Genomic DNA, 23,331 nt, shown 5'->3' with positions numbered 1-23,331 from the left:
TTCAAAATAAAATTTTAAAAAGGACTGGAAATGTAGCTCAGTGCTTGCCTAGGATATGTGAGGACTTGAGTTCAATCCCCAGGTCCATAGGAAAAAAAAATTTTTTTTCAATTAATTCAATTGTCTATTCAGTCAATGGTTAGTAACACCTATAAAGGGAAAGGGGTGCAACGACCTATCCACTTAAGCAAAGGCTCAGGACACTCTGACTCATGCTTAACAAGCTAATATCACGCACCATCAGAAATGCCTAGAAAATTCTAGCACAATCCCAAGTTGCCTTTGAGTCACCTGACCAGGAGGAGGGTGAAGACACACAGCTTACAACAGAGGCAATAGCATGCAAAAAAACAGAAAGCAGAGGAGGGAAGACCCAGAAGACAAGCTGGTACTGCTGCTTTAATCCACTAGCCTGCGTTTCCAAATTTTCCCATCCATGTGAATTTTGGGAGGTGTTTAAATCAGTACTGTTTCCCTTAGTTTTTGGGTTTTTTGTGTACTAGGGATTGAACCAAAAGGTGCTTAACCACTGAGTCACATCCCCAGTCCTTTTTATTTTTTGAGACAGGGGTCACTAATTTGCTTTGGGCCTCACTAAGTTGCTGAGACTGGGTTTGAACTTTCAATCCTCCTGCCTCAGCCTCCCAAGAGATGAATTATAGGAATGCGTCACCACACCCAGCTAACTTAGTATTATATTAGGCAACTTTAGAGAACACTTTAGAGAATATACATTAAGTTCTATGTATATTACTCTGATTTTCCTCCCAATTTGGGGTGACTGCATTATTGGGCCTATTTTATGTTAGGCTGACAAAATAGCCAGCCATCAGGTGACCTTATTGATTATCTGCATTGTACAGAGGAAAAGGAGAGCCTCCAAAGCTTCCAAATGGGAAAGGACTAGGGGGAAAATTTTTTTAAATTATTTATTCTGACAGTGAAAATGGGTCATATTGGACTGATAGGCATGCTATGCTAGTCAAAGTGCTGACACAGACCACTGGAATGTGAGCCATGGCCACAAAATAAATTCTCACTCATCTCCAATGGCAGGTGATGTTTAAATAAACTCACTCCTAAATTTGGACAAGCTTGACTCATGTGGATACTTCATTGAATTAGAAGTGGAACATACACATCCATGACTTCATTAATTTTCAACCAGAGAAAGAAGATCACCATTTGTTATCTCTAACTGGAGATTAAGAAAATTAAACACAAACTTAACTCATACATTGGTCATTTTGTAAATGGAGCATAGTCAATGACCCAAGTATCTACATCATGTCCACATCTTGATTCATATGCAATAAGCCTTCTTTCTACTCACTGTTAGGAAGAATGGAACTTGATCATGCACTAGGGTCAGCTGAGTCAGTGGCATTATAAAAAGCCCCACTATAGCTGGTAGCATGACTTCAGGCCTGTTCTGCTTCATTCCTGCCCACTGATTGGTAAAGCTACAAACCAGACAAAAACAGGGACTATCAAGATCAGGTCACCTAGACAGCTTCAGGAGCTACCTATCCTCCAGTAGCCCTCTGTAATCTCTTCTCCAAAAAACATCTTGACAAAATAATTCCAGACCTGAAGCCAAGATGGGGGTGGAGGAGGAATAGCAATAGCAGGCACCATTTCTATAGCAACTAATTTCAATGCATAACTAAAGAAAATACTGTTGTTGCTTGAATAATAAATCAAAGGTTTGGAGACACCGTTGACTTTCCCAACCCCCAGCTTTGCACAGAAATCCTTTCCCAACCCTGACCTCTGACACCATCACTTTTTGTTGCTTTGGACTGTGAGCCACCACCGTATTTCTGAAATCACCTTCATGAAGGTCAAAGATCTTCACTCACACTCAACTCCCTTCCCCTCTCTTTTCCTTTTGCTAAACTTAAAAAAAACTTTTCTTTCTTAGCCTCATATTAATTTTAGAAGACACAACCTAAAAACTTCAGATTCAAACATAATGATGCCATCGCTCACATTGAAATGATTCAGCAACACACAAAAACAAAACCCACAAAGAAGTAAAGTAAATGTGGCAAAGTACTCATTGCTAACTACAGGTGTTCACTGTACTATTCCTTCAGTTTTTCTGTAGGTATAACATTTTTGTAATAAGCAAAAATGGTTTTATTGTTTCCCTTCCTTCCCAGTTTCTAAATACACAAGCAAAACCTAAAACATGCATTTTCATTACACAGATCATTTTTTTCTCTATTTTCATTTTAATTTTCCTTAAAGTTTTTTTCTAATTTTTAATATTTCAATTTCTATTTAGATTTTTATTTTTTAGCAAAGGTTTTAAGTAAACTCAGTTCAAATCTGCAATAACAACTTTCTCTGGATCTAGGTGTGTTGTTCCCACAGATGGAAAGAAGCTGACTTGCATTTAATTAGACAACAGAGAATTTTTTTCCCCCACACTGTTATTTGCTCAGGGTGGAAGAAGAATCTGTTCACTTTAAATTTTTGTTGGGATAAAGTGTGGATGGATAAAAGCCTGGGGCACTATTTATTAATAGATAGGTTTAATTCCCAAAGGTTAGGGACTAGACCCTTGGCTCCCAGCCCTGGCCACAGGGATGTTTTCCAAGTGACAGTAACTCAGAAATGCCTATTTGTGATAGAAGCAATAAGTTGCAAAGAAATTAATTCTTAAATTATTCTTCCCCTACTGCCAAACCCCAGAGGTTGCAGTTTTAACTTTACCCAGAAAAGGTATGTGAAAAATGTCTCAGGTAGCTGCAAAATTGGATTCCAAAAAGAAGACACTTACTTCCCAGAGCTGATTCCTTTCATGTGGTCTGTGTAAATATAGATGTCAGGTATGAACTTGTTGAGGACGCTCCTTGCAGAATCCACGATCCGGTTTGCCATCTGAGGTGATACACGTACAGAGTACCTGCAATCTGGAGTTAAGGGTATCGTGGTCCATGGACTCCAGGACAGAAGAAAATTTGTTCTAAAGCTCACAAAGTTTTTGAACTGTAATAACATAGTTATTATACAGTTTTCCAACTGTGTTTCACTGCTTAATTTATAGTACATAACTCAATTTTTTATCATTATTATAACAGCCTCAAATGGTCAAGGTTAAAAAACACAAATTCAGAGGATGGAAAGTATGAAATTAGAGTTCTTCCACCCCTACCCTCACCCTATTTCCTATTCACACCCTTTTATCTTGAAATGGCTCAACTCTAGGAGTGAAGACACCTACCTCTCTGCAAGTCATGGTCCAGGTTTCTCTTTCAAACTCAACACCCGAGAACACTGTTCTATGCTCTGTCCATTCCCACTGCCGTAAGCAAGTCTTTCTCTTAAGAACCTACGGTCAGGAGAGACACCACACTGGAGCACACCTGGGCCAATCCCAACTCACTTCCTGTATGCTGACAGGGAAAACAGAAAATGTTTAATGAAAGAGCCAGATGACTACTGTTTTTTTCAAACTTATAGAACCTATTTTTTTCTATTATTTAAAAACTAATTATTCCATTTGTGTATGATACAGGTTCTTCCACCTGCTATATTATGGTCAAAAATACTGATACCTAGCACTTACCATAGCAGGGCACTCCAGAAAAGAAAGAAGGAAGATATTAGTAAAGCAAATGAAAGGCTGGTGCTTGAGGATGTGGACACTGTTACCTAAAATTAGACTTTATTACAGACACTAGTTCTTCCCAATCCCACATATCAAATTTAAAGTACTGAGCACTTTCAGAGAACAATATATGGTCAAAAGCTGACTGTATATGTAGGACTAAAGAAATGGAAAAATAATGCCACCTTCCCACCCTGATATGAACCACAGGGCCAGTTCAACACACAAAGCAAGGTGCCCACTCCAGCCCAACTGTACAAGAATTACTGTCAATAACACATTTAATTTCCATTTGAGCTGCAAAAACAAAATTCTGTACAAGGAACAGGACCTGGCATTTATCCCCTCTGATGTGATTCATCCTAAACATTTTACCAACAGGACACTCTCCCTCAGGTGGGTGAGTCCCCAGTGACTCCTGATCTTCCAGGGTCCTCTTATAAGACTTTTCAATCTGCTTGGTATGTTCATCCCCCAGCACTATCACACCCGTCCCTCCCACATCAAATTGTTGAAATTCTTCAGCATGAACTGCCTTCCACCACTTTTCCAATTCTTCAGTGTGAACTGCCTTCCACCATTTTTCCAGCCCAGAGTCCTCCTTCCTTCTCCCTCTCTCTCTCTTTCTTGAAGCCCTCCAGTCAGCAACCACCTGTGGTTTTCCCCTGAACTTACCATGTATGGCCTTTCATGTGCACACATCCTGCATCCATTCTTCAGAAAGACCACACACTCCATAAGGCAGGGACTTTGATTCTCTATCCCTTACAACTCTCCAATACACTACTTTTGTACCCAGAAATATCCAATAAATATTTGACTAGACAAAAAGGACAAACCTGAAATGAGGAAAGAGCAAAGAAGGATTTTTCAATACACACACAGCCCAGTTACGTCATCACTGCTTCTGTCCAGAACATACTTCTGACCACGGACAGTTTACACAAACAGTCCCAAGTCTCGTACCCTTTGGACTCAGTGGGTGCCATTCTGAAGGACTGAGCCTAACTACCCTCCCCAGGACAGATGAGGAGTTGTCACTATCCTAATACATAATCCACAGCACTCAAGACTCTTAAGATGTTCTTCCACATCATTATCACCTTATTTTGTGCTCACAGCAACGCTGTGGCAAGGGCCACGACGCCTACGTTCTAGGGCTTGCCTTAAGAAACAGAACTAAGACACTTGCTCAGTATTAAACAGATCTGACTTCCAAACAACATCTTCCTCTCACCCCTCCAGATATATGGAAACCAGGAGGATAAGAAGGGTATGTGTGTGTGTTTTGAGTGAAAAGTGACAGACGCTTTCTCAAAGAGCCTTCCCTACAATCAAGAAAAGGAAACAAGATTATCCCACAAATTCCAACTCATTCCTAGTTTCTTCATTTAATTTTTATGTGCCAAATCATGAGCTCTAGGACGGCATGATAAAACTAAAACAGTGTTCCTTTCTCTCTTGCCTCACAGCAGAGGGGAGAACCACAGTGGGTGGCATTCAATAAAAGGTAACTACTGTCTATTCACAGCTATTGGCAGGGACCAAACTAGTATCCTTCCAGGCCCTGGCTGGTTGGTCACTATTCTACAGAATGCAAAGAGAGAAAAGATGCATTGGGAGGGAACTCAGTTAAAACCACATTTCTCCCAATTCCAGCCCTCCTGTGGGGAAAACCACCGCCAAGCTCAGTCTAATAGCCAACCACAGCCCTGCAAGTAAAAAGACCACAAAACTAAAGTTTTTTTCCAAAAGCAGTTTTTATCCCAGGCTCCAAAACTGGCAAAGAAGATGAAAATTCAAACCCACATTCCTTTGAGAGTTTGTTAAATGGGCAGTTCTGGGGACCAGTGGCTGGAATGTTTGGTCCACAGACAGGAATCTGAGCAAGAGTGCTGTGTTCATTTTCCTGGGAGTCAAGAGGAAGCCTCCACTAGTCAGAGATATTATATACCAGGAATGGTTTAGGTATTCTTTATCTCGCTTCAGATAGGGAGGGACATGAGAACTCACAAGAATATTCCTGGTTCAGATTCTAAACAAGGAAGGTTCAAAGAACACTAGCAGGAGAAGCCAGGGAAGAGTAAAGTTGCACCCACAGGGCCCAGTGCATCAGCAGCTCCTCCAGCTTTCATGGTCTCCTCTGTAAACTCTGGCAGCTCCCCACATCCCACCACCACCATCAAAGGAACACTCACCAGGCTTTTGAATACCCACAACAGAGAGCACAAGGGGGTACCCCAGTATGACGCCTCCATGAAACCCAAGTAATTATGACAAGACCATATCAAAACAAACAGAGCACCCTGCCGGAAATCACAGTTTTAGACCACAGACTACATTCCAAGCAGAGAGCACTGCCACAATACAGCATTAAGGAAACATATCTCAAAAAGGAAAAACAACAAAAAACCCAAAATAATCCTAAAAGTATACAGAATTTCATGTACAAGGCCATTTAACTACAGTACTTTTGGCAACAGTGAAAAATGGAAAGCAATTCAAATTATGGCCATAAATAAGGTTTGATTTTTTGGAGTTCTTTTATGGTAGAATACAATGTGTCTATTAGTAAGATTTATCTAGAAGTGACTGACATGGACCAGGAGATAAAGCATTTTTGGTTTAGAAAACACTCATACCTAATCACACTGTATTTCTTTTCTTTATAACCTTCGCTATAGCCTTTTTCCAGCTCCTCAGAATCCAAGAATATCAGAATTGAACATCATCTTAAGAAGTCACCCAACCAATTTACCACCCATCAAGTAGGGGGCTTCCAGGACAGGAACTATTTCTCCTCAATCTGCCCATGTTCTCATACATACAAGGCTTGGCCCTTAGGTCCCAGGACAGCCATGCAAAGAATGACCCAGTGAAATTCTGTTATATATTCCTCTGTTCTTTTTTTTTTTTTTTTTTTTTTTTTTTTTTTTTTTCCCTGTTTGTTTGTGGTACTGGGGAGTGAACCCAGGGCCTTGAAAACGTAGGTTAGTGCCCTACCACTGAACTACACCCCAGCCCTTTTTATTTTATTTTGAGATAGGATCTTGATAAGTTGCCCAATCTGACCTTGAACTTATCATCTACTTCAGTCTCCTAAGTAACTGGCATTATAAGCATGAGCCACCACACCTGGCTATTCCTCTGCTCTTGAACATTCTTACAAAGAACTTCAAGCAGCAAAGTTTGATCTTTTAGCTAACATTTACCCTCTCCATCTTGTGGCTATGCAGCCCACCCTTTCCATGTCCTTCACCATAAGACCTTCTGAGAAATGCAAAACATTAAGCACCCTCAAGCTACCACCTCATCTTTCTTACTACTTCTCTTTCCTGTTAAGATTCTGAAAAGAGCATGGCAATACACACCTGAAGTCACAGACTGTGGCAGGAGGATTGCGAGTTGAAGGCAACTTGGGGAACTTAGCAAAACCCAGTCTTAAAATAAAATTGTTAAAAAGGACTGGGCATGTAGCTCTGAGGTAGAGTGTTCCTGGGTTCAATCCCCCATACCACAAAGTAAATAAATAAAAGTTTCCAAAAAGAGAAGTTCCAACACATCACCATTTGGTGCATTCACCACTCTGGAAATAGCTCTTTCCCCACCCTAACACTGTCTCCTTGGGGGCCTGTGTAGTGCTGACCTGGACTTCCTAAAGGCTGTTTCCTGTATTCTCCTCTTTACTTTGCTTTTACTTTCCAGTTTTGGTGGCCTCTCAGAGTTCCACTCTTCTCTCTTCTCATTCTACCTGGTAGCTGAATACAAATCACTCTTTGAGCCCTCTCTTTGCCCAAGTTACAGAGATACATTTCTCATTTCCTTTCTATATTACTACCCTGTAGTACTCTTGAAGGACCCACAAACTCAACATATGTAAAACTGAACTCAACCCCACCTCTACCCCAAATTTTGTAGCTACTATCAGAACACATATCTCTACTTGGGTGCCTTAGTGAGAAACAACAAAACCATCCTCGCTAAGTCCCTATTCCTCTATCACTGACCAGGTCATCCCACTGTCATATCCACTCTGCCTCTAGAGACTCTTACTAGCATCTTCACCTGTCCTCTGGCCACTACCCTCACTACCTCTCTTTCAGGACCAACAATAATCCTCTGTTACCTTTCCTTCTAAGTGTTGCCATTAGATGATTTTTTTTTAAACTGGATTTTCAAAAATTTCCACAGTGACCAAAAGTTCTTATGTTTCCACTAAAGTTGTTCTGTTAATATACAAATTCATTCCCCAGACGAAAAGTTACTAACTTTCAAATAAAGGTCAACTCCTCAACGTGTGCTTCAGCTCTTCACCAACTCCTTTCTGTCTTCATGCCCTGTCTTCCCCATAAAATGCCACTGACTCACCTGACTGCCAGCCACACTGCCTTGTCACTCCCCAGGACCACAGTGCACTGCTACCCCCACACAGGTCCACAGCACTGTCTGAAGCTCCCCCTTTCTTTTTCCATTTCACAAGTCTTTGTCCTTCAGGGTTCTATTCAAATGGCCTCTCCTTTCTGTGGGAAAAAGAGAGGTTAAAAGCCTGGACTCCAGAGTTTAAATTCCAGCTCTGCCATTATTAGCTTTGTGACAGTCTTAACAAATTCCTTAAGCTTCTGAAGCCCCAGTTTCCACATCTGTAAAACAGGATGTAAGTAAACTGAAGAGTTCTTCTGAGTTTAAAAATAAGGTATATAAAGTGATTGTCAAAGTGAACACTTCAACAGTGAATACTATTTATTATTATTCTAGCCCTTCTAAATCTAGACAAAAGTGGCCAATCCCTACTCTCAGTGCCCCCCAGCCCACTGCACACCCTCCTATACCATTTTGCATGTTGTATTAGAATTGTAGGTTGTATCATCTGTTTCCTTTACCAGATGAAGACCTCCTCTGAGGGAGGGAAGGGACTGCAGCACATCTGTGGCTCCCAAACCAAACCCTCAGGAGAACACCTCATTCATTAGAACCATATGCTTAAATATTAACTTTTAAAAAAATTGAGCAAATCAATCTATTATGGTGAAGCAGATAATAAAACATCACATCTCAACTAACAAGTATGACTTAACTAAAATCTTTCCCCGATCTGTTGCCTAAAACGTAAATAACCCTTGGAAGAAAAAAAGCTGTTAGTCATTCTTATTTTAGTGAGGCAAGAAAAAAATAAGGAATCTAAACCCAATGCAAAGGATACGCCATTCCTCTGATACGTTTAATTTTTCCTGGATCTGTGAGCTGGATGGGCTTCAGGGCCTTCTTTACAGGACATGAGAAAATCACTTCACCTCCTCCCCCAGGGGGCATTCCTCGTCGCACAATCTGCACAAAATGATGGAGAGTGATGAAGCAATGATGCAGAAAAGCAGTGAATTACCCTAACACCCAATCCAGGGAGATTTTGTTTTACCAATGAGCTCTTCCTCACAAGGCAGATGGTTCTTTCATATTCAATGTCAATTCCTTCAAAACCAACAGCACCTGTGTTAGCTGCAAGAGGGTATGTGCTTGGCAGCATGACCAAATCCAAGACAAAGTGGCGTTGTCCTCATCCACCTCTAACCTTGGGCAGGTTACTTCACTACCAGGACCTATTTTTTTCATCTCAGTTCATCAGTTGATCCCATTTCTTAGCCAAAAGGAACCCTTTTTCTCCTATGCAAATACCTGATCTATCAAGACCAAAAGAAGTCATTTTCCCTGTTTAAAAAGATCAATTTTAAAAAACAGAGATGCTAAACAGTTTAAGACACCCAGTATCAACACACTGGATTGATATAATTCTGTTAAGGCTTGAATACAAGGGTGTCTCCCAAAAGATACTGTGTTAATGCAAGAATGTTCACAGGTAAAATGATTATTAGATTATTAGAGCTGTAGGCTGATCAGTCCATCCTAGTTTGAATGGACTGAGTGGATGGTACCTGTAGGCACGTGGGGAGTGGCTGCAAAAAATGGGTCACTGGGGGCTACTCTGGAAACGTTCATCTTCTCTGTGACGCCTTCCCCACTCCCCTCTGTCTGCTCCCTGGCTGCCATGAATGGAGGAGTTTCACTGCACCACTGCACTGTGACCTTCCACCATGATGTTCTGCCTCACTTGGGCCCAGAGCAACGAACTTGGCCAACCACGGACTAAACCTATGAACCGTAAGCCAAAATCAACTTTTCTTCCTCTAAGTTGTTCTTGTAAGGTATTTTGGTCATAGCAACAAAAAGCTGACTAACACAAATTCCTTTAAATAGTAAACAGATTCTTAAATTACTTTTACTAGGTTTTAGAAATACTGAAAAATTTGAGGGACACTCAGCTTGGGAGTTCCTGAACACAAATTATATCTAGATCATCTAGATCAAACTGGCAACAGGGACAGAATCCTTGCTGCTCTACTTCTTAGCTAACTGCCATGGGGAGAGCTGTATGAGGAGTACAGGAGTTAATACACATAGAATGTTTACAAAAGCACCTGCCACAAAGTACAACATGACTACTGGCTGCTACCGATATTACTAGCAAGTCCCCTGCAGTTCAAAGTTTGGTTCTTGAGCCCTAGGGTCTTCGGAAAGATGGTAACAATTGTGACACACAAACACACTGAATCACACAGTTCTTCCAATTAAATGATAACATATGTGTAGCCAACAGTTCAATACATTCTTACCTTTAGCTCAAAGGATTCACCATCAATCCCAAACTGTTTCAACAGAGGGAGTGCTGTTGCCTTAAGAACATCAACCTATAAAGGATTTGAGGGGAAAAAGAAGTTTAATTAACCTTTGGGCAGATAGAAAGAGATTGAAAAACAGGTGAGGTTTAGTAATGAGGTAGGTGGTACAGTTTGGTAAAGAGAAATTGCTGGCTCACAACTGCTCTTTCCAAGTTAAGTCTGAGATTTTGCAAATCACCAGCCTTCTCTGAGCCTTGCTTTCCTCACTGATGACATGGAGACTTACCTCTACCTTGTAGTCTCCTTGAGTATTACATGCAAAAGGCATGAAGAAACTCCTGGGCTCATAGAAAAAACAAACTGGGATCTCTTCATTTTTACAGGTATACATAGCATGGAAGAAACTATTAGTCTCTTTTAATAATCTTTTTCCAATATGGCTTTTTTAATGTTTAGAGCTAGTGAATTCTAAACATGAACTATTCAATATTAACCTAAGAGTCCAGATGTAGGTGCTGATTCTACATGGGAGTGGGGAGTAGCAAAGGAATTATAGTCTCAAAACACTAGAGGTCACACAGACCCCTAGTTACAATTATAAAAACCATTCAGTTAATGGCAAGACTTTTGCCAAGGGTTTTTCTCATCTTTTCCTTATTCAGAGCTCTGAGATCTTCCTTATCCATTGGTAGACTTCTCACAGGATATAAGAATGGCATTCAAATCACATATATCTAAAAATCAGCAAATGTTGCTCAACTGTAACATGGACAACATTTATGTCTTGGACATGAGGTGTCCCCTAAAAGTTCCTGTATTGATGTTCAGAAGTAAATGATCATATTATGAGAGCTGTGCCCTATCAGTGGACTGATCCATTTGATAGATTAATAATTTGAAAAGACTACTGAGTGGTATAGGCAAGTGGGGGACTGAAGGAAACAGGTCACTGGGAACGTACTATGGGGATTTATATCTATCTTGTCCCTGGTTCCTTGAACATTCTCCGTTTCCCAGTCACCATGAGCTGAGTAGCTTTCTTCCCTCATGCCCTTCTACCATGAAGTTCTGCCTCACCTCAGACCCACAACAGTGTTGGACAAACATGAACCGAAGCTCTGAAAATAATGTGCCAAAATAAACTTTTTCTCTTCGAAGTTGTTCTCGTAGGATATTTTGGTTAAAGCAAAAGAAAAGATTACTAATGTGATGCAAGAGAGAATAATTCCCTTACTTGTTCCTAACGGAATCAGATGTTCCCCCTTGATCCTAAGGAGACTGACCCTATCAGGGGGCTACCAGAGGGTATAGGATAAAGTTCTAGTCCTGGTCTTGACTCTGCCTCTAATTAGTGGCAGAGCCACAGTTGAGAAAAATCACAACTATCTCAATTTCTTGTTTCTAGATAAGGGCCTTATGCTGTTCTGTCTCCAAGCTGCCAATAATTCTCACAGGCTGATTTGATAGAATGATACTCCAAGAAGGCTTTATAGCAGAAAACTGGTACCAACTAAATATATGGATATTAGAAAATTAACCAGATGTAGAAATAACCTGTAAAGCCTGGGAACATGTTCAGAATGGATCAGGTGTGGCGGGGCAATGACGAGGAAACCCTATTAAAGATTACCTTATTTTAATTAAATATTAAAGCTAAACATACCCCAAAACTTAATACAGTCATGCATCACTTAACAATAGGGATACTTTCTGAGAAACATGTCATTAGGTGATTTTGTCCTTGTGCAACCATCACAGAGTGTTCTTACCTACCTTTTTTTTTTTCTTTTTTTCTTTTTTTTTTTTTTTTTTTTGATGGGGATATTGCTAATTTGCCCAGTAGCTCAACCCTCCTACTTCAGCCTCTAAGTAGCTGGGACTACCTCTAGCTAAGTGTCCATATATAAATCTAGGTGACACAAATATATTCCTAGGCTATGTGGTATGGTTGATTTTTTAATTTTTAATTTTTATTTTTTATGTTTAAACTTTTTTGTTAAAAACTAATACACAAGCTGGGTGCAGAGGTGCACACTGGTAATCCTAACAGCTCAGAAGGCTGAGTCAGGAGGATCACAAATTCAAAGACAGCCTCAGCAACTTGGTGAGTCCCTGAGTAACTTAACAAGAAGCTGTCTCAAAATAAAATATAAAAAAGGGCTTGGGATGTGGCTCAGTAGTTAACCACCCCTGGGTTCAATCCCTAGCACAAGAAGAAAAAAAAACCCTAGAATACAAACACATTAACCTAGGTCTATGCAGGGTCAGGATCATCAATCTTCTACCTCCAAATCTTGTCCCACAGGAAGGTTTTTGGGAGCAATAACATGCAAGGAGTTGTCATCTTCTCTGAGAACAATGCCTTCTTCTGGAATTCCCTTCTGAGGGGCCTTCTTGAGGTTGTTTAACAGTTAACTTTTTCATAAGTAGAAGGAATATACACTAATATAACAAGAAAACTATAGTAAATACATAAACCAGTAAGTTATTTATTTTTATCAAGTACTACATAAAGGCTGAGCACAGTGGTGCACACCTGTAATCTCAGGCTGAGGCAGGAGGATCCCAAATTCAAGGCCAGTCTCAGCAACGTAGGGAGACCCTCAGAAACTTAGTAAAACACTATCTCAAAAAATTAAAAGGGCTGGGAATCTAACTCAGTGGTAAACTGCCCCTTGGGTTCAACTGCCCCAGTATCCCCCCCAAAAAATTATATACTATACATAACTGTATATACTATGCTTTCATATAACTGGCAGCGTGAAGGGGTTGTTTACACTAGCATCACATGTGACAGATGCACTGCACTATGACATAAGGACAAGCGTGATTTTTTTTTTTTGGTATCAGGGACTGAACCCAGGGGGGCACTTAACCACTGAGCCATATCCCCAGTCCTTTTTTATGTTTTATTTACTGACAGTGTCTCACTGATGTGCTTAGAGCCATGCTAAGTTGCTGAGGCTGGCTTTGAACTTGCAATCCTCCTTCCTCAGTGTCCTGAGTCACTGGGATTACAGGCACGTATCATGGCAACCTGGAACATTTTGAGAGCTTGAGGTCAACAGGTGACAAGATCATATGAGACCACTGGCATAAATATAGTCCATCATTGGTGGAAACACTATAATGTGGCACATGACTACGTATGCATTTGGGATCACCAGAACCCAGAAGAGTCTGTCTAGGCTAGAGTGGCCGGGGAGAGAACTAAGGCAGATCCCAAAGATTTGGTAAATGCAAGGACGCAGGTTACTCTGAAACTAGGCAGCCACCACTTCTCCTGGGGTGAAAAAAAAAAAAAAAAAAAAAGGTAAGAAAGTAGAGCATCCTTTCTGGCTCATTCTACTTATACCCTAAGTCACAAAGGACAAAGTCAAATTTACTTCCAAGGTCAGCCAGAAGTGCAAGTATAATTCCAGATGTTGTCCTGTCTCCTAATCACCCTCCTTCAGACATACTTGGTATTGTGAGCCAAGGGATGGAAAGTTGAAGAGGGCTTAAGTCCCAAACTTCCTCTAACTAGCTGTGAAATCTGGGACACTTCCCTAACTCCATGAAGCCTTAGTTTTTTTTCCCCATATGAAATAAGAAGCAAGCCTGAACAGTCTAATTCTTCTCCAGCCCTGCACATTCTAGTTAAAGCAGAATAAGGGAGGCCTGTAAGCTCTGCTTCAGGGAAACTGAGCTGTCCCTCGTTTCTCTATGGTCAGAGAGAAAGGGCAAGGATCTGACCTAAATGGTACCTCAGGGTACCTTTCTCAGAGGTCAGCAACACTTCTCACTACCAAACCTCACAGCTCAATACTAACCTGACTGCTACTGCAAAGAATGACTCTGGATCATTCCCAGCTTCTTACAACTTGATGCTTCTTCGTTTCTCCAGATTCTTCTATTTCCAGCTACTCTTTTCCCCTCATATCTTACACACTCACTTCCCTTTATTCTTCTATTCTGAGTCCCTTGCTCCACAGGGCAAAAAAATTCTTAAGACTCACAGAGTCTAGAAAGGGAATTGAAATGAATAAGGAGGTCAGCTTAGAACTGTGTCCAGCTGGAGAGCTCATGTCTTACCCAGAGGGCAGGACCACACAGCTCCAACTGATGGCCATAAAGCAGGAACAGCCATCCACTGCTCCTGCATTGCCCTACTAAAGGTTGGGATTTGACATGAAAAACAAATTCATCCTTCCTCTTCCTCTCCCTTCACACACACACACACACACACACACCACTGCCATCATCACATTATATAGGCCAAAGGAAAGACTGCTATAGGACCAATACAGCTAGAATGCTGCTAGTGTTTGGCCACAGCTGGTCAATCTTATACTCCTAAAGATTTAACTCTCAGCAGGTAAGATCCTGACAACTTGCCTTTGAAGTTCCAGAAAATAATTTCCAAGTGCCATATGGACATTCCCATGTAGTTATGCCATCAAAAGCTCGGGGACGGTATCAAAATCAAACACATCGTCCATTATTCTACCACAATCCCCACCCCCTGCCCTGTGTCAAACTCTATCTGAACATTAACCTTAAAGTCAACTAGGACAAAAAATTATGGAGTCATTTTTGGCCCTTCCTACCAGTCCATCTTCAAGTAGTTGTCAAGTTATGAAGTCTCTCTTGCCATCGTGTCCTTTCTATCTGCCCCTTACTTACCACTTCCTTCTCTATAATGTCCAAGCTAGTCTATCACCTCTCCAATTTACTGTTCACTCAACATTCAGAATTATCACCCTAAAAGCCATACTGACTCTGGTTTTCCTTCCTCCAGAAACCTGCCAAACGCTATGAATTAAATGTCCTCTCCAATATTCAGATTGATATATAATTGTCATTTTAACATGTTAAGAGCTAGGACCTTTAAAAGGTAATTAAGTCATGAGGACACTACCTTCATGAATGGATTGAAGATATTATCACAGAAGTGGGCATCTTAAAAAAGGATGAGTTTAGCCCAATTTTTCTGTTTTGCCATTTTATGATGTAAGACAGAGGCCCTCATCAGATGCCAGCACCATGTTCTTGGACTTCCTGGCCTACAGAAATGTAAGAAATAAACCTCTCTTCTTTACAAATTATCCAATCTCAGGTACTACATTACAGCAATGCAAACTGGACAAAGGCACTGATGATCAGCACTTTGCTTGTACCTCTATCAGAGTCCAAGGGTATTCAGCTTTATCATCTCCCCCAGGAGGCATCCATCCACCCCATGAGAATGAGAGTTTCCTGAGAGCAAAATCACTCATGGTATTCATGCTCACATGATATGAGTAAATGGAGACATAAACTGATAACACCACAGGCTGAAGAAGTTTCTCCTTACCCAGGATTAGGAGTATTTATTTTAACCTGGGCTAAGCCAAGTATATCAACCACCATCATTTAGTCGTCTGCTGGCAAAAGCAGATAGTCCTGTAGTATACGAAAAAGATTTGTTGGGAGGATCCAAGATGGCAGACTAGAGGGAGGATGCATTCCTTGTTGCTCCATAACTTGCATTTCAAGCAGAGGATATCTGTTTCTTGGTGAGGCAGTTTTTGCTGCTTATCAATCCCCAGCTGTTCATCCCATTTGTTTGCTGTGATCACCTCTAGTCAGCCAGCATATGGAGGCCTCTTTGAGTGTAGATTGCTCACTGTCAGGTGCCTATCGTCCTCCATTTACCTGCCCCTTGCCTGTCCATTGCATGCCTTTCAACTATCCATCACCCACCACCCGAGGTTCACCTCCCGATTGTCCAACAGCAGTCAGCAAACTGACCACAGACTGCAAGTGGAGCGCCAGCTGCCTGCAGTTGCCTGGAAGTTCACTGTCACAGTACCTGCAGGTTTGGTTACACGTGGCTGCCACCATTTTGAGATAACAGGGGTAGGACCCCTGGCCGAACTGACTGAGCCCGTCTCCAGGATCCCTCAGCCCAACCGATCATGCCCTGCCTCCAGGGTCCTCACATAGACTGACTGCTCCCCACCACCAGGACCCCCAGACCGAATGACTGCACCCTATCACCAAGACCCCCAGATAGACTGATCGTACCCCGCCTCCAAGATCCCACAACCAGACCAATCACACCCCACATCCAGGACCCCTGCCTGACCACCAACCGCACCCGGCCTCCAGGACCTCCAGCTGACCACACCCACACCCCAGCTGCAGCCCCCATTTGCCAACACATTTGGAAAACAGAGCGGCCATCTTGGAAGCCACAGCTCCCATCTTTAGGTGGTGTAAATCCCATCCTGAGACGCCTGCTGGAGACTTGAAGCTCATCGTCAGGTACCTCTCATGCATCAGGCTACTGAAGACAGGGAGGTTTGAATACTATATGACTATTATAGTGTAGATTTTATTTTTTCTCCTTATTGAAAAATTTTAAGATTTTATTTCTTTACTTTTCTCGCTCTCTTTTCCTTTTGTTTACCTGTTCCCTCAGAGTCTCTTTCTCCCTTTTTTCATGCTAATAACCAACTTCTTTTGATTACCCTCTCACTCTATTATCTAGAACTTCTATATATTCTTTTCTTATCCCATTAACAACTACACCCCTCCACATCCTCTTTGTCCTCTATTAGAAACTGCTGACCTTATTGCAAATCTATTTGTTATACTGAAGATAATAATTGAACTCATTCTGTTTATTATGACAATATTGTTAATGTCCTCATAGGGGCTATTTGGTCTAGGGATGCATACTGTCTGAACTGGGCACTGCTAATATTGATCTCTCCCATTAAAGAAAAGGTTTTGGAAACTTACAGGGTCACTAAAAGCCTATGGGGGGAAACTGCAATACTGCAGATCTGCACTGCTAGAGGGGAAGATACATGAACAACATGAAAAAACAAGGGAAGAAAATGATCCAAACAAATCTAGATTCTATATTAAATAGAATCCAGTGACAATATGGTAGAAGAAATGTCAGAAAAGGACTTCAGATTATACATGATTAAGATGATATGTGAAGCAAAGGATGAGATAGGACAGCAAATGCAGGCAATGAATGATAATACAAATAAGCAGTTGAAAAAGCAACTGCAGAAAGCAAAAGATCATTTCAACAAAGAGATAGAGATTCTCAAAAAAAAAAAAAAAAAAAAAAAAAAAAAACCAGAAATCCTTAAAATGAAGGAAACAATAAACCAAATAAAAATCTCAATGGAAAGCATCACCAACTTGGAAGACAAAACCTCAGACAATGAAGAAACTATTTAATCTTGAAAATAAAGTTGCCCAAACAGAGAAGATGGTAAGAAATCATGAACAGAATCTCCAAGAACTATGGGACATCATGAAAAGACCAAATTTAAGAATTATCAGGATTGAGGAAGGCACAGAGATATAAACCAAAGGAATGAACAACCTATTCAATGAAATAATATCAGAAAATTTCCCAAGCCTGAAGAATGAAATGGAAAATCAAAAAGATTTGTTTGTAATATTCTGCATAAAATTTCTGGGGATGTTATCGACTGATCTTTATCCCTTTTGATATATAAACTTTAAAAAAAAAATTGGTATTGCCAGTGAGAACTGCTTTTAAGATTAATAATTATAAGAAAAGGAGTACAAAATGGGGATACACAGCACTGAAGTCCCAAGTATACTTCAGAATCTTTCCCCATAATTTGATGTACTTTGCCTCTTTTCAATCTCAAAATACAGATGCCTCCTCTCACACTTTTAACCAAAAGGCCCATTTCCTAGAATCTTCTTTAAAATGCAGATTTTCTTCTTGAAAATATTCTTGAAATGCTTCTTGAAAAGCAATCACTTAAATTAAAATTCTTAACAGTTTATGTAACATTCATTTACAGGTAAGCATTTCAGATCTTATACTATACACTGTATTTAGTATGCTAAGAAAAGAATTATGGAGCTGAATTCCCAAAAATTGAAAAATAAATCTTCTATTGCCTAAGAACACATTAACCAAGCTACTAGAAGGTATCCTAGTGGATATCAGCCCCCACTATGGAGTTCACTATACCACTAACTGGTCCTTTCTCATTAGGAAAGCTGCACACTTCACAGTTGGCCTTAGAAACTGCCCATTCAAGGTTGTGCTCTATATATGTAGCAGTATAGACAAGTCAGTCAAGACCTCATGGTCATCAGCTTCAAGACACCTTCTCTGGACAGTTAAATATCCAAAAGCAGCAGGGTGCAGTGGTGCATGCCTATAATCCCAGAGGCTTGGGAGCCCGAGGCAGGAGGAACTCAAGTTCAAAGCCAGTCTCAGCAAAAGTGAGGTGCTAAGCATCTCAGTGAGACCCTGTCTCTAAATAAAACACAAAATAGGGCTGGGGATGTGCCTCAGTGGCCAAGTGTCCCTGAGTTAAATCTCCAGTACCCCTGGAAACAAAGCAGCAACTTCTTCCCTCCTCCTGAGAGATCTAAGACTGGCACTAAGACAGCTGTACTGATCAAAATGAAGGTTTCAATTTTATATCAAACTGTTCTCCCATATATGCAGGAAAACTAGAAAGTTTAGTGAGAAGTTTACTGGTACCCACAAACTATCAAAGTTCACACATTCCTTCCCTGCCCTTATGCTTCTTTCTAAATCTGCAAACTTCTCAGATAAAGAAAGTTCCTGATTTTATGACTGAAGACTGGATAAGTCAAGACTCTGCTGTGGCAATGCCAAAAGATTATTTTTTGCCTAAAATTTTGATCTGCTGCCCTCTAGCCTCAGCTTTCAGATGACCTTACAAAACCCTACTCTCATACACTTCAGCCAACAGAAGCATATTTCATGTCAAACAAATACTATGAGACAGTAAGCATCTGTTTTGAAGATTCCTAGACATAACAATGAAAGGCACCTTGATGAATGTTAGCAATCATCCTGAGTGTGATGTTCACATGTCTTAGTTCATCTGCCTCCTGGGGTAAATTAACCTCTAAATCTCAAGATAAATAACAAAAGAAACACACTCAAGAATAAGAGTATACTCATGAGAAACTTTTTTCTCAGACATTGAATTGTAATGAGAAACAAAAGAAAAATCACACCATGGTTTGGCTTCAATACTCACAGAAGGGTCAACTTGGTCATTGGTCACTCCTCGCAGAACTATTTTTAATGGGTGCTTCATAAATGGAGCCAGGCAAAGAAGACCCTCCAGGTAGTAGCCAATGCCTCGAAGGACACTACAGTCATGTTCCAAGGATCCACCGTATAGAAGGCCAGGCTGATAATATAAGGTCGTTCCTTAAACCAGAGAAAAAACAGCCAGATGCAGCAGAAACAAAACCAGTGTCACAAGACAACAAACAGTAAATCCCAAGGGGAAAATCTGACAAGGGCGTCCAAAGGAGTTCAAAATGCCATTCCTGAGAGTCCGCACTTCACTCCAAAAGCTGACTCACTACTGTCAAGCCTCTGTAACAATAATAAACTGAGTGTAATTTAATAAACAGTAATAAATTAAACCCCTCCCTAAGCCATCTGCGTTGCCAAAGTTATGGCAGGGCACAGAAAGGGCTCCTCGTAGGCACCCTAGCCTCCTAGGGGAATGCTCTCAGACTGTGCTGACTGTAGATTCATGAACAATGGTCTTGAAGCATCACACCAGCAGCCAGCATCCTCTAGGCCCCTTGAAGTAAGATTTTTCATACAGTTCACTAACAAAACTAGATGCCTAGAAAAGCAAGTATTTTGTGTCAATGCCAAGAGTGATAGCAATTTTAATTTAATATTAATAAACAGAAATATCTAAAATTATTTTATGGCTCATAGTAGACATTCTTCATTATCTTGAAACACTGTTTCACATATTTATATCATCCCCAAATTTTCTTACTAAATTTAATATCATAGGAAAAGCAAAGTAAAATACCCTAGATGGTTTGGGGTAGTGGAATAAATGGGTAAAGCAAGTACTTCTACTGCTCAAAATCTTCTGCAATGTCTTCTGGTACAATTTATCAAAAATAAATCAAGGAAAACAGCTCTTGAGAGTTTCACAAAATAAACAGATTTTAATAAACATATAAACCTGAATAATCACAATCAGGATTATATTCTGATCAAAGTGACCAACACTTCTCAAAGGGTATAATTCTAGGTCATTTATCCTAAATAGTGTTAAGGTCTAGAAGCCAAAAAAAGACTACCTAACCACAAAATCCTTCAATTCCATTTACTTATGCCAGAAATTAACCAAATGACAAACTGACCAGATAATCAGACTGATGGGTTTTGTTCTAATGGGGATATGAGCAGGGTCACATAAATGTCTTACTTTCCAACCTCCATTGCAGACATAACTAGAGAATAAAATTATTTGCCTTCTGAATCACTAATAACTTCTTCATTGCTGGAAAAATCTCCAGCAATTTCAAAATAAACAAGGCAAGAAGACTGAGGGAATTAGAGCTGGTAAAGGGCATCTAAACATCTCAGGTCTGAACCCTGTTCTCTGTCAGGCATGGATAAATGCAGCTACAGATCAACATATCTTATATGGTGCAGGGGCCATGTATAAATCCAAGCTTGTCTTTCTTTAGAGAGTCAACATGGTAGTAACCCGGCATGGTGGCCAGCACCTACAGTCCCAGCTACTCAGGAGGCTGAAGTGGGAAGATCATCTGAGCCCAGAAATTTAAGTCCAGCCTGGACAACACAGGAAAACTCTGTTCCAAAAATTAATGAAATTTTTTAAAAAGAAAGCCAACATATGAAAGGTCAGAGATTCCTTTGTGGAATTCCTGTGTAGAATTCAAGAAGTCAGTCAAAGGATGTTTTCAATGATTTCATTACACAGCGCAGATAAAGAGTCTAATAGAAAAAGAAATAAAATAAAAAGTCAGAAACAATCTAAGTATTTATCAGTAGGAAGCAGTTAAATAAATTATCACCCAAATATACAATGGAATATAACACTACAGCCCACAGAAATATGTAGGGGGACCTGTATGTGACAGCAGGGAAAAGACCTCTGAGACATCTGCGCAAGAGAAAAAAATACTAACTGCAGAACTGTGAAGAACATGACCCTGTTGATGGTTTGGGTTATGTAAGTGCCCATGTAAGCAAGTGCTGGGACTGTGGCTACCCTGGGAGAAACTGGAAGAGGAAAGAGATAAAGGGATTTTTATATTTTTTTTATATATTTGCATAAACATTTTAAAAGATAAAATTTTTAAACAGATTTCAACACATACAACTATCTCAGAATTTACTTTAAGAATAATGTGATAATATAACTATATGGACTATGAAAAGATTTATGTAAATGGTAGGTATAAAATACTTTTATTGTCAAAAAGAAAAGATGCTTGCTTGCTCATTGACAGACTTCACATACACCTCTGGACAGTTTTATCAAAGACAGAAAATTGGGTCTATTTGAAGTGTTTTTGATCCAGAATGATGAGTTTTCATTACAATCGTCACTCATAGATTCCTCTTGTTAAATCCAAAAGACAGCCTCCAAACATTCTAACTTAATGAAGGCTTACATGACACAAAGTGATTAGTAAAGTTTTACACACAATACAGAATTTATATCATTAAAGAGTGAGAAACAGAGGAATGTTTAGGTAATGTACATAAGTACTTTCAGAAGTGGACAGAAAAGGAGCTTACCTGTTTGGTTTATTTCAATTCGAGAACCATTGGTTATTTTGTCCAACAGCCTTATGAAGCTGGCTTCAAAATCTGTGGAGAGAAGAGAAAGATTGGCCTCACATTAGGATACATCTGACGAGGTATTGCAGTAGACAATAGGCTACTTCCAGCACCACACCCTGGTTTTCCTCAAGAGCTGTGTGAGATGGGAGTTGAGGAACCTGAAAAAGTAGAAAAGTACTAACTACTATATATGGTTAGTAGACTATTAGAAGCAAGGGGCCTTCACATTCCACAAAAATCAGCAACTCTACCAGCAATATAATGGGATATTAATTTCAACAGCATAAAACCCATAAAAGACCTTTATTTGACATCAGGAGGACAAGTCAACATACAGTATAACTGCCACCTACTTTTAATGTATGAAAAAGACTGGAATAAATGTTAATGGGTTTTTCTTGATAGTATGATAGGGTGGTATATCAATTTAATTTTATACTAAAAGCTTATATTTTTGAATTTGATTTAATTCATCTTATGAACAGATTGTTATAAAAGCTAGTCATTCTTAAAAAGAAAAGAAAGGGTGAGAGGAAAGAAGAATGCAAGGAAATAAGAATAGATTTTAAATGTGAAATTATGGAAGGAGAGGAGTGAAAACTGAAGGAGAATATGTCCCCTGGCCTTCCCTGGAGCTGCTCTTACACATACACACACACCTTTTAGCCTTAACCTCCTGCCCCTGAACAAGAACAAGAAGACCAACTCTTCTGTCATGAAAGGTACTGGAACAACCTAGCATTTTTAAACAGTTCTTACTTCTGTAATCAACAAGCAGAGTTTGTGGAAAGAGATCCCAGCAGTTGTCTAAACTGATCCTAAAGGGTGAGCAGATCAACTAAGCAATTCTCATCTACCTGGTCTGTTACTTAACCTGCCCCATAACTCCTGTCATAGTAGGTTCTGCGATCTGTACAAAGAGCACTGGGTTAAAAGTCAGAGAAACTCTGCTAAATCCTGAAATGAATAAAAACGGTTAATAACAGCTGCTGTATGTGGAACACTTACTTGACACCATACATTCTGTCATTTAATCCTCATGACCCTGAAGTAATGAGTGTCGTTCCCATTTTGCAGAAGGCTGAGACCCAAGATTGCCAACTGGTCTAACCTGGTCAAATGACCAGCGAGTGGCTGAGTCAGGATTTGAGCCCAAGTCTGTCCTTCTCCAAAGTCCACGCTCTTTACCACACCATGATACTTGTTTGCCTCTACTCCGTTTAATCAATCACTCAAAGCCAAGCTCTTTTGCTAGAAAATCATGGTAACTTTTTAACTGCAGACAGTGACCTATTGAAGGATCTGGCAGTCAATTTAATGAGGCCCAATCAATATTTCTTTGTAATGAAAGTAGAACAGAATGGACTACAGTAGCCACCTCCTATCTACAA

General features: G+C 40.1%; 1 protein-coding gene across 7 annotated transcripts in view; it reads right to left on the bottom strand.

Moving 5' to 3' along the window:
* Nucleotides 1–23,331, bottom strand: part of RCL1 (RNA terminal phosphate cyclase like 1) — a 156,695-nt gene that overhangs the window by 119,671 nt on the left and 13,693 nt on the right. For 6 of the 7 annotated variants that reach the window (XR_013759610.1, XM_079113079.1, XM_079113081.1 and 3 more), the window contains exons 2-6: nucleotides 21,896–21,967; nucleotides 19,341–19,516; nucleotides 10,285–10,359; nucleotides 8,820–8,944; nucleotides 2,789–2,914 (exon numbers count right to left, since the gene is read on the bottom strand). Coding sequence is in view for 6 of the 7 variants with exons in the window: in XM_079113079.1 (XP_078969205.1) it covers nucleotides 2,789–2,914; nucleotides 8,820–8,944; nucleotides 10,285–10,359; nucleotides 19,341–19,516; nucleotides 21,896–21,967 (574 nt within the window). In the remaining variant the exon portion in view is untranslated. Of the gene's footprint in view, nucleotides 1–2,788; nucleotides 2,915–8,819; nucleotides 8,945–10,284; nucleotides 10,360–19,340; nucleotides 19,517–21,895; nucleotides 21,968–22,948; nucleotides 23,139–23,331 lie in introns of those variants that run through there. The other variant, XM_079113083.1, reaches the window with a different exon arrangement.

The sequence above is a fragment of the Sciurus vulgaris genome, assembly GCF_902686455.1.
Source record: "Sciurus vulgaris genome assembly, chromosome: 15".
NCBI lineage: Eukaryota > Metazoa > Chordata > Mammalia > Rodentia > Sciuridae > Sciurus > Sciurus vulgaris.
The sequence above is the reverse complement of the archived record's forward strand: the minus strand, read 5'-3'. Positions and strand labels throughout refer to the sequence as shown.